The following is a 16,178-nucleotide window of genomic DNA, read 5'->3' on the forward strand; positions in this document are numbered from 1 at the left end:
GCCAAAAAGAAAAAAAAAAAAAGAGGCGGAACAATCCCAGAGTCAACATCATCTCTGTCTAGGACATTATTTCTTTAGTTTGGAGGCACTAGGAATTAGGGAATAGCCTGGATGCCTTGTCAGAATCTACCTGAGTTCTGATACCACATGAGCTTTGGATGCTAGGATAATTAACAAAAACAACACACCAAAGAAGAATATATAGCATCTCCAATGCTTTCCTCCATCCCTAGGCTACCAGCTCTTTGGAGGCTGAGGTCACTAGCTTGAAAGTTCACAGCCAATCTGAGCAACATAACAAGATCATGTGTCAAAAAAAGACTTGTCACAAAATTAACTCTACTTACTCTACTGACCATAAGTGATGGCAGAGGTCCATACTGGAAATAACCCCAGAGAAGTCAGCCGTCTAACAAGGCAACAAGAAAACTCAAAAAGGAAACATCAGCTAGATCTTTCCAAATCCTGAGCAAATGTTTTCATTTGCTAAACCTATTATTTTAGAATTATAAGAAAAGACAGGGTAAAAAGCTCTTGCATAGCCTTTATGAATACCTCTTATCAGTAGAGAACATTCCTCATCAATACATCAGATGGGAACCCTAAAGAAGGCCTCTAGCCTCATCTGACCTACCCCAGCTAGCCAGGCAGCTGGTCAGCACCCTCCCATCATCCTCTCTGCTAATAACCCTTGGAGGCAATGGTCGCCTAAGTTGTTTTTCAGGAACTTGGAGCTATGTTTGTCTGCCTCAAGTGGACCTCACCAGCGTGACTTATTTGACGTTTTTAGATCACGCTGATGGTGTGATTTTCCTCAGCGTGAGGCCCATGAAGAGGATGACTACGCATGAAGTGGACCCTATTTTCACTCAATGTTTCCCTACTTCATTGAGTGAAACACTTCAGGCCACCCTGTCTCTTTACTAAGACCTCTAATCCTACCCCTGGGCAGGGGTATCTGTGATTCAGGGCTCTAGTCCCTTAGGAATCACCTCTTTCACAAAACTTGGTTCATGACTGGCACATTAACGAGCCATGACTGATGTATAACTCTTAACAAAGTCCATTCTCTTTACCCTGCTCTCTCTACAATCTCATCCAGGAAGTGGCATTCATTCAGGCATCACATCTCTTCCTGACTGTAGCATTCTCTCAGACTCTTCTGTTTTGTTTTGTTTTGTTTTGTTTTTTTCAATGTCCTCAATGATTTTCGAGATTACTGGTGAGAGGTTCTTACAATATGTTGTAAGAACTGGGAACTGTCCCATGTTTTTCCTGTAGCAAGACTGTGATTATGGATTTGGGTAAAGTGTCGTTCTCACATGTAGGACACACTGTCCACATGACTTAGGACTGAGACGATGTTTGCCAGGTTTCAACAAAACTAACCCACTCCTCTACCCCATGTTCTTTCTGAATTACTTATGGGAAAGTCACTAGGCAACCCACACTTAGGAAATTCTCCTCAGTTATTTGGAGAGATTTTCCTTTCTCCTACCTATTCCCTCATTTGAGCATGAATTCATTCACTCGGAGTTACAATTCAATATCCCTTTATTCATTCATTTTGTAGCTGGGGTTATTCCCACTTTGGTCAGTGGGGACTCTGCTGGCTCCTGCGCCCTGTGGCTCTGGGCTGCTGACCAACTTCCCCACTTTGTGTAAGGTACTAGGAGACACTTCAGGCTCCATCTTGGATAGACTTCTTGTCTCAAGCCTAGAGTCAACATTTTCTTCAAGGAACCTTGGCACTGAAGAAAAACTAAGAACTAAAATCCAAACTACAGACACATTTGTTTTTAAATGCCAAATAGTAAACTCAAACCCAAAGAACTTAGAACGATAAATAATTTGACAGCATTAAATCTGGAGAAACAGACAAGTTCCATTTCTAAAATTCAATGGAAAACTGTGGACATGTTTTATAATCTAGAAAGAAATATGCTTTCATGTGATAGACATTCTTTGAGAAGTTTTTTTTTTTTAAACTTTCATGTAGTTTTGAGGTTTCTGTGTTTTTCAGCAAGAGAACTGTTTTCATTTTCCAAAGCCAGCAGATGTCTTCTCAGTACCCTATATCTTATGTCCTATCTAAAGGATACTTACATGAGAGAGCCTGAGTCCAGAAACTCAGTATCAATAACCCATGCATAGAGGAGGAGAGTAAGGGACTGTTTCTGGTAACCGAGACCCCTCCCCAAACATACTCTGTTTCCCCTTTGGTGTCATGGGACATAGACATGTGACAGGGGCAGGAAGCACTTGATTACCAGTGGTCATCAAACAAAGAGGAATCTAGCTCTGCTTGGAACTAATACCATCAGTTCAGAATTCGGCAGACCACTTCAGGATGACAACCATCATCTGTTCTGTTCAAACGTGCCCACTAGTGCTTCTGAAGTGTATGTCTGATACCTCAACAAACTCTGGCCCAAGCCAGAAGTACTGATGTACATCTGTAGACCCAGCTACCAGCTCTTTGGAGGCTGAGGTCACTAGCTTGAAAGTTTACAGCCAATCTGAGCAACATAGCAAGATCATGTGTCCAAAAAAAAAAAAAAAAAGTTTGTGGTTTAACAATAAAAGGAGGCAGCTGGAGTTCTGGGAGAAGAAAACATTCTCATCCAAACCAGACTCATCCTGTAAGGAAATAACTGACATCCCTGGCATACCTGTGAAGAGGCCAACAACACTTGCTTCGTTTTCAACCGTGCACCTGCAGCTTTAAGCAGGTGAACACAAGTTCCGAGTCTATTTACATGTGGACATTAGTCATGAGAAGTCTTAGGTACACTGAAGCCCAAACTTCATGTGTTCAGTTACTATCTGGAATGTTAAAATGCATTCCAAGGGGGGAAAAAAAACCCCAGGACCCAGACAGACTAAAGATAGGGGTGTTTCTTAAATCCTGCTATGGTCCACGGGTGTCAGTAGTGGGCTTGGGTCTTGATTTTGTTCTTCTCTGGTTCCGTGGACAGGTAAGTCACACTGTGCTTTCAACCTCCATCCATCTGCCACACACTGGGTGGGCCAAGTTGGTTGGCTATCACTACGATGGCTCCTTAACCTTCTCCACTGCTGGCTAAGACTCAGAGGGGTGTTCTTAAAGTGACCCAAACTACTGGGCTTGGTAGCACAGGCCTGGAACCCCAGTGACAAGGGAGTGGAGACAGGAGAACTGCAGTTTTCAAGATCTCTCTCACTGGGCTATGGACTAAGTTCAAGGCCAGCTTGAGCATTTTGTTAAGACCCTCTCTCAAAATAAAAACTAGAAGAGGACTGGGGATTAGAACTCAGAGTACTGATGGAGCATCTATGCATGGCCCAGAGTTCCTCAGCACTGCTTAATAAACAAATATCCAAGCCAACAGTGTCCAACAGAACACAACCAGAGTTTGGATGACTGTGTGGCATTTTTAAAAAAATTGATCATCTATTTATTTTATATCCCGGCAGCAGCCTCTTCCCCCGACTCGATTCTCTGATTCTCTTTTCCCAGTTCCTCCTTCCCACTCCCCCCATCTCCCCCCCCCCCCAATCTCCTCCTCTTCCGTCTCCATCCAGGAAAGGGCAGATCTCCCATGAGTATCAATAAAACATGGCATATCAAATTGCAGTTCAGTAAGACTAAGCACCTCCCCATGTATTAAGGCTAGGCATGGCCTTTTTAATTGTGTTGTAGCTACAAGCTACAAAGCAAGCCCTGAGTCCTGAGATAGGAAGGAGGAGGGGCCTATGAGGGATGCTAGCTATCAGTCCGAGGCTATGCTAGGTCTACCTGGGGTGCTGCAGACTCAGTGTGGGAGTCCCAGCCCTTCGTGTCCCAACCCTTATCTAGATGAGCACACTCATGGAGGAGTCATGTTGCAAGGTTTGTTTACAGTAGGTGGTTATATTGGGAGGTATGCTGCCCTCCCAAAGGAAGAGAACTGGAGGCGGGGAACAGGAGCAGAGACATTGGCGTGGCTGCTGTGGGCACCTCTGGGCAGAGCAGCAGGATCTGTGATTTTGAACTAGGGCTTATTGAACAGGTGACACACATTCTACTCAGAGCGCCAGGGTGGAAACCAAGATGTAAACTGCAGTTCCTTGTTCCTGTCCCCGCAAAGCTCCAGTGTTTTTCCTTTCAAAAGATGGATAGATGTAGAATAAAGCAACCACACTGGCCGTCTCATTGAAAGAATGAATTATAGGTAACAGTTATTTTAATTAAAAAAAAATTATGTCAAATGATTTAAAAACCAGAGGAAGCAACAACAACAACAAAAAGGCAAAATGTTGAAGTGTCTGAGCACACTTCCTGCCAGAAGGACTTCCTGTTCTGGGAACCACAGATGCGGAGAAACATCCGCTCTGTAGCCACAGCCTGTGTTGCACAGACCACTTCTCTGTTCCACTTACCCTTCTTCCCCGACGAAGGTGACATACAGTTTATTCCTCTGCAGGTCTTTTCTGGAGTAGCCCATAATCTGATTGAAAGCATCTTCCAGCAAGTGGTCCCTTCGGATAATTAACCTGTCCCCAGAGAGACAATGTGAAAAGTGCATTAAGAGATGATTTCCAGTTCCTTATCTTTCTCGACATTGAATGCCTGTTTACCACAATTAACTAGGTGAGGAGTGAAGTTGCTTAATGTCATTGCTGTCTGCACTGGAATACACGTCTGTCTCTAACGCTTTAACAGCAAGAGCAAACATTACACAAGAGAATCATGGGTAAATCCCTGGCCTGTAAAAAACCCAGGAGTCCTTTCTGAGTAGCCAAGACATTTATCCCGGAAAGAAAGGAGGTCATAACACACACACACACACACACACACACACACACACACACACACACAGAGACAGAGAACTAAAGAAAGAACCACACTATAAAGTAATCCTTTAAGGCTGGAGTGCACCTAAGCAAGGAATTCAATTATTGAATGTTCAGTGAGACGAAGGAGGGTTCATATGTGTGTGTGCTTGCATGAGTGTGTGTGTGTGTGTGTGTGTGTGTGTGTGTGTCCTACAAAGCAAGAGAGTTTACAATCAATTGTACTTAATTTAAATTTTAAGTTAAGTGAATCTTGACTCGTCTACTGTGATGACGACAAAGTCATCTTCTACCCGTGTCTACTCACTCTTTTTTTTTTTTTTTTTGTGGAGCTGAGGATCGAACCCAGGGCCTTGTGCTTGCTAGGCAAGCAGTCTACCACTGAGCTAAATCCCCAACCCTCCACTCACTCTTAATGTCAATAGTAATTACAGGGAGCCAGAACTTGGGAAGATCTTGGTAATTCCAGTATGAGAAAAGCACAGCTCAGAGAGATATGGAATTGGGGTTGGGCTGATGTGTTTGGAGGTCCAGGAAAGTGGAATTGACTGTGCCTGGGGCAGTAAGCATGGAGGCTGTCCTCCCTTGGGCACTCAGGGCACAGGGTGACTTGCTTGTTTGTTTTTGTTTTGTTTTGTTTTCGACACAGGGTTTCTCTGTGTAGTTTTGGTGCCAGTCCTGGATCTCACTTTGTAGACCAGGCTGTCCTCGAACTCACAGAGATCCGCCTGGCTCTGCCTCCCGAGTGCTGGGATTAAAGGCGTGTGCCACCACCGCCCCCGGCTTTGTTTGTGGTTTTACACAATCCTAGCTTGATTGAAAAACCATAAGCTTACTATTGCTTAATTTCTGAACATTTTACATCATTACAGTATAATTTATAAACTCTGAAATGATAATGCCCATTAAAATAAAGACAGCTTCCTACCCATTCGCCATCTATAAATATGGTTTGTGTCATGTCTACTTACTTTAATTTCCCTGGGCCCTGTCCATATCCTTTAGTTTCCAACTTCCTGTAAAAGTTCCTTAGTTTGGCTTCAAAATCTCTCTTGTAAGGGGCCGGCGCCCGGGCATTGGCACGCTGAGTACCTGCAGCAACCACAAAAGAACAATCTGGATCCGTGCCCTGTGCCAGCATCATCACAACACCATGAAAGACCAGCACAAGGTTAGCAAAGGAAACTGAGGCACTGCTTTCAGCTTCTGCATCTCACACACACACACACACACACACACACACACACACACACACACACACACACGCACACCCAAAGATGAAGGCCTGAACGTAGCTTAAGGAAAGTCTTATGAGAGACTCTTTATTTGCCACTTTTTGACAGAGAATGAAGAGCCTGTTTAAACTGCCCAATATGCTCACGTGTTTCTCAGATATGTTCCCCTTTCCATCCAAACCAGAGTGAGTAAAAGGGTTATTCATGTCTAAGGACAACTATTCAGGACGGAATATCTCTGTTTGCTGTTGAAACAGCATCATGGACATTGTAAAGGAAGTCATAGGAAGCCCCATGAAGATGTTCTTACATGTGCATTACATTTAAGAATGATTTTAGAGATACAATTACATTTATTTCACATTGTAGAATAAAGTGATTATTCTAAAAACAGAACTCAAGCGTAGTTGTGAGAGGAAATTATATCTTGGAGTTGCACAAAGAATAAGCAGTACCAATATTTACTGCATTCTCATACGAGGCTCTGCTGATGCCCCATAGGAGGCCTTGCCTTCTTGTAGGAGGGAATCGGGGATGGGTTGGGGAGGGGAGGCTGGAGGGACCGGAGGAGGGAAGAGGAGGACCTGTGATTGGTATGTAAAATGAATAAAAAAGTTTTCTTAATAAAAAAAATATTTACTGCATTCTCAATGTGTCAAGTACTGCCAATAGCTATAGATTAAAAGTATGCCATTTATTACTAATAAAGTGTTATTTATAAGGTATAAATATGACATGGCTTCTTCCTCTTTCCACAGAAAAATCCATGTGTCACAGGTGATTAGGTAGCATGCTGGGATGTCAGGCTAGACACAGGACAAAGGCAGAAACTAAATTATAGTCTTGTCCTTACACAGCATGCGAGTTGCATGAGATTGCTTTTCCTTCTTTTTTTTCTGGGTGTGTGTGTCTGTTATACATGTGGGATTTGTTGTTATTTGTTTTGTTGAGACAGGAGCTTGCTAGTTACCCTAGACTGGCCTTGGATTTTCCAGCCTCCTACCGTGGCCTCACAGTGCGTCAATTACAGGCTTGAGCCATCCTGCCTAGCAAAAATTTCCTTAACAAATGAGTTAGCTAGGATGGTTATGTACTGCTAATCTTGTGTTATAGTCAACAATGGATGCCCTAGTTGAGGATGCAGAAATAAAACATAGCAAATAATTAAGTCTTAAACTGGAATGGATACAAACTGTAGAACAGAAGAGATAAAAACTATAGCCCTGGGGCTATACCCAGCCTCACAGTCTACTGTTTGCCCCCTACATTAAAAAAAAGGGGGGGAGGGGCTAGATTAGTTGCATTTAAAAATTATTATGAGATTTCAAGTTAAAAAAACAAACAAACATGTTTTTCTCTTGAAAGTTAGAAGGAATCTTACAAATGGCATTAACCTCCTAGAGGAGGCAGGTGGATGCTTCCGAGGACTCCACTCCCACACATCCACTCAGTGACACAGGCTGGGTGCCTGACCTCCTTTGAGATCAGTGGTATAGAAGATAACAGTAATGTCACAGAAAAGTAATGTGTGTGCGGACAAGAACTCAGGGAGGAGCTTAGGTAGAGCCTAAAGTGGTTAATTGCCAAGTCCATAGGATGCAGAATCACCATGGAAACAAGCCTCTGGGCATGTCTGGGATGGGATTTCTAGTTCTGGGTAACTGAGGTAGGAGGACCCACCCTAAATGTTAGGGGCACCATTCCAGGGGGGAGTGAATAAAAAGAAGAGGGCTTGGTACCTGAAATCCATCTCTCTGCTCTTTGACTGAGGACGCAACACAAACAGCCACCTGCTGCCATGTCTTCCCTGACACAATGGACTGGATGCCCCTTGAACTTTAAGCTCAAACAAACCTTCCCTCTCTCAAGTTACTTTCTGTCCCTTATTTGGTCACAACAATGAGAAAATTAAATAACACTAAACTTGTAAATAGAATAGAGTCTAAATTTCATACTGGCTCAGAGAAGCAAGAACTAGACTAAATATTGAATGTGTTTCAACAGATGCTGAAGATGCCCCATAACCGAGAGCGTGGTGGGCATGCTGGAGAGACAAGGGCTGGAGCCGATCAGAAGAGGTTTAAAAATCCTGATGCTTGGGAATGGGGAGGGGAACACCTTCCCAGAATATTGAGGAAAGGAAAGGGAATAATGCTAAAGTGGTATTTGATTAGAGAAATTCTCAGCAGAGGGTGTAGGGCAAATTAAGGGTGGGAAAGAGGAAGAAGGGCGGAAGGGCGGAGAAGCAGTTAGGAGTTTATACTGCAATTGAGGCCTGAAGGGATAAGAACTTAGTCAGGAGTGTGGTGACTCAGAGAGGAACACCAAGCATGCGAAACACAAATTAGCAGAACAGCAAGGGGGAGGAATGGGAGGCTTGGATGATAACAGCGTTTCTTAATAATAATGATAGCTTTTGTTTGATAAGCACCTGCTATACATTAGGGATAATGCACTTTCCATAGGGGGAGTCTTGAGAAATCCTCACAGAGTCTATGAAGTGGCTATTAAAGGTTTTCATCATCACTTTGCTACTGAAGGAAATGAGGAAGCAGCTTCCTGTCCAAATCCTATGTGAGGGACAGGAATTTGGGATTTGACAAGGTCTATTGGAGGCTAAAAGCAGTGCAGGGAATGATGTTAGTAGCCAGGGACACAGGAAGCTGTGTAAATATTGAGTTGGACCTGACAGTCAGGGTTACTCTACGGACACTGGACAGGAGAGCTCCGGAGTTTGCATGAGAGATCAGTTAATTCCTGTGGATGAAATGTTAGTGTGTATATGACACTCTGAAGTGTCTATGTCATAAGAAGCTCTCTGTGTGTTGGCTGTTAATGTTATGTGCATACATACTCAACACATAGGCAAACATGTTGGAGCTTCTGGGATGGATATTCTTCACAAGACTGGATCCTGACCAGTAATCTGGAGGCTTGTCGAAGAGCTAAGAGTTAAGTCATGAAGAAAACAAATGCATTCACCCTCACAAAATCCAGGAAACAAAAGAGAATCCCAAGCAGGGGTTCTCAATCCTGAGTGCATATTAGAATCTCTTAGGAAACTTTAAAAAAAAAATTCCAAAGTTCAGGCCACACCCCAAGCCATTACATCGGAATCTGTGGGGGTAGGTACCAGGCCTCAGTGTTTTCCACAGCTCTCCAGATGATTCCAAAATACAGCCAAGCTGAAGAATCACTTCCAGGAAGCAAGCTCGACTGCAATCAGTGAGAGCCGGGGGCAGCAGCGAATAGCTAACACAGGCGGGACACTGGCTGCCTGTGCGCTTGAAGAGGTCATAGTACCACAAAGTGACATGAAGCACAGGGCTGCCACTGGATGGACGAAGGCCAAGACAGTGCACTCGGCCATTCAGGAGACCCAAGAAAGCTGGGAGAGGCTCTACGCTAGTGACCCAAGCAGCCCAGAAAGTAGCCATGATGAGCCGGCATCAATGGGAGTCACGGATGGAAAACAGAATGATTAAAGACTGAAAGGAAACTCTATAAAGACTCAAAAGGAAACGCCATTCTTTTAGCGGATTACTTTAAGAAGCAGCTTATACGCTAAGACTATATGTAGGAAATCCCATGATGCACTTGGTCATTCTCAATACAGACAAATGAAAAATTAGCCCTTTAGCCCTGCTTCCATTTACACTCTAGGGACTTAAGGATGGAGAGTCTGCTAACAGAAGTGATTCAAGGCAAACAATCTTTTGCTAATAGTTCTGTTATAAAAGGCAATCTCACATACTTCACTTAAAATCACAGTAAACAGTGCTGTTAGCCTTTGCCAGATTCGGTATTTGTTTTTAAGTCTCACGCAGCCTGGGCTGGTTTCAAACTCACTCTCTAACCAGGTATAGCTTGAACTCCTGATTTTCCTCCCTCCAACCTCTCAAAGTGCTGGGATTATAGGCAAGTGCCATCCACCACACATGGCTCAGAGCCTGTATTTAAGAAACGTATTAAGGCAGATAGGGAACACACACGTGAAGTGAGTGGGAATTTTTTAGAGAGGTCTGAAGGAAGGTTTGAAAAGTTAATAGTAGAGTATTGATTCTCGTGTGAGCCAGGGGATGAGACAGGCAGTTCGGGAAAGACCTATGTGAGGAACCCAGCAGGAAGCGACTGCAGGACAGGGTCGGATGTGTGACCCGGGTAAGGACGGGATCCTGAGTGGACATGCAACTGAGTCTAAGTGGTAGGACTTCATTCTTCAGTCCAGGAAGGCATTGATGGGTCTTCAACAAGATCAGTCTGGAAAGAGCTATGTAATTGCAGAGGTTAATCTGGCTTTAATATGGATACCAGACTCAGGGAGCCAAGTTATCCTATGTCAGAAACAGACTAAAGCTTCATGGGAATTGCTTCTGAATAGAATTCTATTCTGAATGAATAGAATTCTGACCATCTATAGTTTTGAACAAGTATTATCCTTATTAATTCTGAGGGATTAATTTTGTTTTGGGAAAGGATAGTGTTATTAGAGTAATTTTAAAAAACTATAGAAATTTTTACTACTATGTTGTTTAACACAACTTACAAAACTGTTTATGGTTAAAATAGAAGCATTTTAAGAAGTATGAGGGAGAGGTCTTGTTATATAGCCCAGGTTGGCCTAGAACTTGAAAAACAAGAAATCTGCCTGCCTCTGCCTTCCTAGGTCTGGGGTTATAGGTATGAGCAGCCATATCCCAAACCAGCTGTCACATAACTAATACAAGTCAGGTTCAACTGCCAAGAGCTTCCAGGGGAAGAATGAGGTTATTTTGGTTCTAGAAACCAAAAAATGTTCTTGGAAGACTGAGCTGATAGAAATGTATGGGAACCACAACCGAAGCTGAGGGCCCTTTCTCTCAGAGATCTTGTCACAGTCTTTCCGAAGGGAACTGCATGGGAAAAGGTCGGTTGCTTCTAGAAAGTGCCCAAGTGGAGAATGGACTTCATGCATGGCTAGTGCCATGTTAAGTATTTGCAGGAATATTTATTTAGTGGCGGCTATTTTGTAAACAGTTATTCTTTGTCACTGCTCGGTCGATCTTAGGAACTTTCCTACGACCTGTATGTTTTCAATACACTGTAACAACACCGCATAATTACACACTATAAAATTCTATCTGACCAAGTATCTCAGGTGACACTAGAAACATTTTGTCACCCACTTCTGGAGAAGTCGGTACTTTCCGCTTCTGGGTCCTGGAATCCAGTTGTCTTTATACTCTGCTCTGAACGGAGTTGGACCTTGACTGCACAGCTCCAGGCCTCTGTCCTAGTACAGTTTAGAGGCCCACCTCTTCCCTGGTGCCCCTCTTTCCTTCTTTCCTTCTTTCTAAGATTTATTTATTTATTATGTATACAGAAGAGGGCGCCAGATCTCATTACAGGTGGTTGTGAGCCACCATGTGGTTGCTGGGAATTGAACTCAGGACCTCTGGAAGAGCAATCAGTGCTCTTAACCTCTGAGCCATCTCTACAGCCCCTCCTGATGCCCTTTCGATTTACACACACACACATACACTTTCCCCTCAATCCCTGTGACAAGCTTTGTTGGCAGGCTATCTTTGGATCACCAGACCCCAAAGAACAACATGGGGACTTTTTTTTTTCTAGGGTTTCTCTGTGTAGTTTTGCGCCTTTCCTGGAACTCGCTTTGTAGACCAGGCTGGCCTTGAACTCACAGAGATCCACCTGGCTCTGCTTCCCTAGTGCTGGGATTAAAGATGTGTGCCACCACTGCCCGGCTGACATGGGGACTTTTTATTAATTATGAAAACATGGCCTTTAGCTTAGGCTTGTCCCCAACTGGCCTTTATATGTAATTAACCTGTTTCTATTAATCAACAATCTGCCATCTGGCTTTTTACCTTTTTTGCAGTATGGCATGTCCAACATGTTTGTCTGCTGGTGAATTCCATGCCTTGATTACTCCTCCTCTTCCTGTCTCTCCCTGGAAATCCCACCTAACCTCTCCTGCCTAGCTACTGGCCATTCAGCTTTTTATTAGGACAACCACACCAACACATCTTCACAGAGTACAAATATTCCATAACAATCCCCCATTGCTAACAATGAAAAAGCCAATGAACATTGCAATCATGTCTAGACAGCCTCATCTTCTGGAGCATAGTACAATACTGTTAGGAGGGAACACCCTGGAGACAGCTTGGACAAAGCACAGATGTGCCCAGATGTGCACGCCCTCATAGCTATCTCCTATTTTCCAAGAGCAGCAAAAGTTCTAGGTCTACGGATGTTCATATACATGCTACTTATTATTTATTTATTTATTTTTTTACTGTTCATTTTCTTTGGTCCTGGCGATTAAATGAGGGGTCCTGTGTATGTGCCAGGCAAGCAATCTATCATCTAGCTGTACACTCAGCCTACTTTTTTTACTTTTATTTTGACAGGGTCTCACTAAGTTGCCCAGGCTAGCCTTGACTCACTTCAGAGCCCAGGTAGGCCTTTAACTTGCCACCTCTCTGTCTTTGCCTCTCAAGTGGCTGGGATTACAGGTCTGGGCCATCGGGCTTGGCTCAAACCATTTACTGAAAACAAATTGGAAACTGTAGTTTTTCAGACTTGGCCAAGAAGTTAACTTATTAAAAGGGGAACACTGAAGGGTATGTCAATAACAGACACCCCATCCTGGCAGTACTGGGATGAGGACAAGGAAGATTAATAACAAAAAACAAAATGTCTACACTAACTGGACTCAGGGGGTTATTAATGAAAAAATAATAAGGAGAGGACATGAAGCTCAGAGGGAGGTGGGTAAGGTCCTGGGGTGGCCAGAAGATAGTACTAGTGGGGTAGATTTGATCAATATATGTTATACAAACGTATGGAACTTCCAAAGAATAAAAGTGATTAAAAGTTAATAGCTATATCATAACCATACTGAGCAGAGGGGGAAAGAGATGAGGAGGGCTGGGAGGAAGAGAGAGACATGTCTCTAAGAGGAGGAGGTAACATACGTGGCCAGTAACATTCAAGTCTTTGTGGGAGGAAAAGATCCTTTTGGGGAAAATGAACCCCTCTCATGGTCCATTCCATTGAGACAACCCTGATGAAGACCCAGGAGGCTCCTCAGTGCAGTGAGTCCATCCAGTGACCTCATGCTGCTTGTACCCCAGTGGTCACCACAGCTGTGAACCACACTCAGACCCAATGACCCCACCCCAACCCCATACACCATGCAGCACCTCAATGTGCCACAAATACGAAAACAAGGAGAAAAATAATATGCATGAAGAATTTCAATAAATGGGCTGTTAAGCAAATTCTCATGCCATTGACACCATAGTTTTAGTCCCCTGGAAAATGCATACAAGAAATTATATCTCCAATATATTAGACAAATTAGGTGTCGTTGCATTTAAATTCCTAGAGATATGCCCCTAGGTAAACTCCTTGGTTTCCTCCTTGGCATAGTAAACCATATGGTGTTCGCAGGGATCCTTTCCTTCGGACACGGCTGAGGTTGGATTGGCAATATAACGGCCCTAGAAAAATAAACCTCCACATTCCCAAATTTTGACGAGTTTTAGGTGAACACTCTCACAGCTGCAGAAAGCAGTGAGTCAAAGTTTCCAAAGCGCCCTTCCTCTTGAAAAGACATGTAAATGTGCTTGGAATGAGGAAAAATATGGGAAGATTACCGGGTTCCTAGGCATTCAGAGTGAGGATCATTAAAATGTATCATTGTCATAATTTTCACAATATCATTCCCAAACCACTAAAACGAGTGAATTCTAGTCACCAGAAAGGGACCAGACCACTTAAAAAATTATTTTTGAAATGTTGATTTGACGCAGCCAGCAAAGGGTCTGGTAGAAGCAGAAGCCATTTTCTGAAAAGTAGATTCCTCCACAGGGAAAATGAGTCTAGTGAGGCCTGACTCTTCTCACGTAGAGTCACTTATGGCTGCTTCCACTACTATCAGGTATCCCAATCTCATCATCAAACCAAACCCGCTGGGATGGGGCCAAGAATATGGAGATGATTTCTTTTCCCTGCAAATTAAAACCACCACAAACACTGCTAGCAATTTAGATATGGCTGGATTACACATGTCATTGGAAAATGTTTTAACTCTGAGTTCCCAGAACACACTGCCATGACTTATTTGTATGCATCTGTGACACTAAATGAAGATGTGCACTCTGTCACCATTTAGAAATGTTTGCACAGGATGAAAGAACACTTAGGCAGACTTCCAGAGCATGCTCCTACAGGGGTTCGGAAGACAGAATCTGGTGGTCTACAATTTTTCTCAGGGAGGAAGAACCTTGGAAAAGAACTAGAAAAAAAGGGCTGTGGCTGGCATGAGCCGAATTCCACATGGCTCTACTTGTTTAATCATAAGAAAGTGAGACAAAAAGACAGTCCACAAAAAGCCTTAGCAGGCACCCTACTTAAGACAAAGACCTCTCCAAATGATTCAATGCCTAACACAGCCAAGCTCACAAGTCACGAAGAAATGGACTCATGCATGCCAGTAATGAATGGCTCACAGAGGGGTAAAGTGTACTTCTGTATTCCCAGAAAGAAAGAAAAAGAGAATACATTAATGTTTACTGGATATTTGCAATGCAAGGGACCCCCCCATCGCCGTTGTTAAAGCAAAACAAAACCAACCACAAGAGGTGAGGTGATTATTACTACATCCATTTATTTTAAAAAAGGACAAATTTCTGCCAAGAGATAAATTGTCCAAAGTCTCTCCATTGGTTAAAGAACTTGTGGAGGCCAGCTGTGAATTCTGATGTCCCCAACACCTTCAAACTTACTGGAAGTGTCCTACACTGATTTCCTTTCATGTCTCATCCACGTGTGTGTCTCTCCCTAACCACTCCGATGCTGACCTGTGCGTGTGTGACCTGTGCTTGTGCCTAGGGTATACCACCTTCTCAAAGGCTGGACGGCAGGCAGTTCCTGTCTCAATCAGCACCACCCTGAGACTCGAGTGCACACACCTTCCCTGGCGGAGAGTCCCTTCCTTCAGTTTTCTGCTTCTGATGACTGTCCAACTTTTTTTTTTTTGTGACAACTATACTTTATAAAAAGAGCATTCTACACTGGTGATATTCACTGAGCATCACGTACCATGTTGCACCTGGCACAATCCAATATATCACCCACTAGTTTATAGCCTGCTTTGGCAATGATAATTTATAACTTGGAGTTTCACATTTCATGGTCTCTCTCGGGACTTCATTCTTTCTGAATCCTCTGAGCATTTGGCTGTATTAACCACACCTCCCTGGAAATGGACTCCCCTGGAAACATTTTCCTAAGTCTACTTGTAAAAAATCCACTCTGCCTTTTACCCACTCCTCCACCTTAGCACAAGCCTTAGATACTAGAGTTCTCTGTGTGAACATGCTGTTTTAGCCCCTCAATACTTCTCGAATCTATACTCTAGACTGCAGTTCTCATGACACTGAATTCCTAGCTGTCAATCTGTATGGTCCAATGGTCCTTGGTATCTCCTAACTATATTTCCCACTTGTCTTTGGGTATCTCATATTGAGAGCCCCCAATGTCTCAATAAAACATGTAATAAGTCAAAACTCATTTTACATTTCTCTACAAATTAAAGCCTCTTCCTTTCTTGGCAAGTGGTGCCAACATCTGCAGGGCATTGTGGGCAAAAAGACCTTCTAATCTGTCTTGGCTTTTCCTTACCTGGATCAGTCCTAACGTCTCAGCATGTTACATGTCCCATCCATTTTGCCATCAAACTGATCTTCAGACAACGGGCTATCACCAGCATCTTACTTTTTGTAAAGTTTCAGACATTTCTCCAAAAGCCAATTTTCTAGGCATGGTTAGCAGAGCCAAATGCTAAAGATACATCCAAAGACAGGCCATTGGGTTGAAATTCATGAAGTTATTAATGACCTTTACCAAAGCAGGGTCTGTACTGAGTGGGTCACAAAGAAAGAACTCAATGTGGCCTCCGTTTCCAACCTGAATCTTGAGAACCACCTTCCATTTCTGTTCTTTCTCCTCAGTATTCCCACTGGCTGTGGTTAGTACATGCTACCTACCCCTTTTAGCCAGAATGTCCTTCTGTCTTTGGTCCATGTGGGGAACTTCTAGTTCTTCTGATTTTTGTTT

At 43.3% G+C, this 16,178-nt stretch overlaps 1 protein-coding gene across 4 annotated transcripts in view; it reads right to left on the bottom strand.

The window, feature by feature from the left end:
- The window catches only part of Hecw2 (HECT, C2 and WW domain containing E3 ubiquitin protein ligase 2), a 363,598-nt gene that overhangs the window by 36,873 nt on the left and 310,547 nt on the right, over window positions 1-16,178 (bottom strand). For all 4 annotated transcript variants that reach the window (XM_036173112.1, XM_036173110.1, XM_036173111.1 and 1 more), the window contains 2 exons: window positions 5,787-5,907; window positions 4,402-4,515 (listed from right to left, as the gene is read on the bottom strand). In XM_036173112.1, coding sequence (XP_036029005.1) covers window positions 4,402-4,515; window positions 5,787-5,907 — 235 coding nt within the window. The remainder of the gene's footprint in view (window positions 1-4,401; window positions 4,516-5,786; window positions 5,908-16,178) is intronic.

This window comes from Onychomys torridus, chromosome 23, assembly GCF_903995425.1.
Source record: "Onychomys torridus chromosome 23, mOncTor1.1, whole genome shotgun sequence".
NCBI classification, from domain to species: domain Eukaryota; kingdom Metazoa; phylum Chordata; class Mammalia; order Rodentia; family Cricetidae; genus Onychomys; species Onychomys torridus.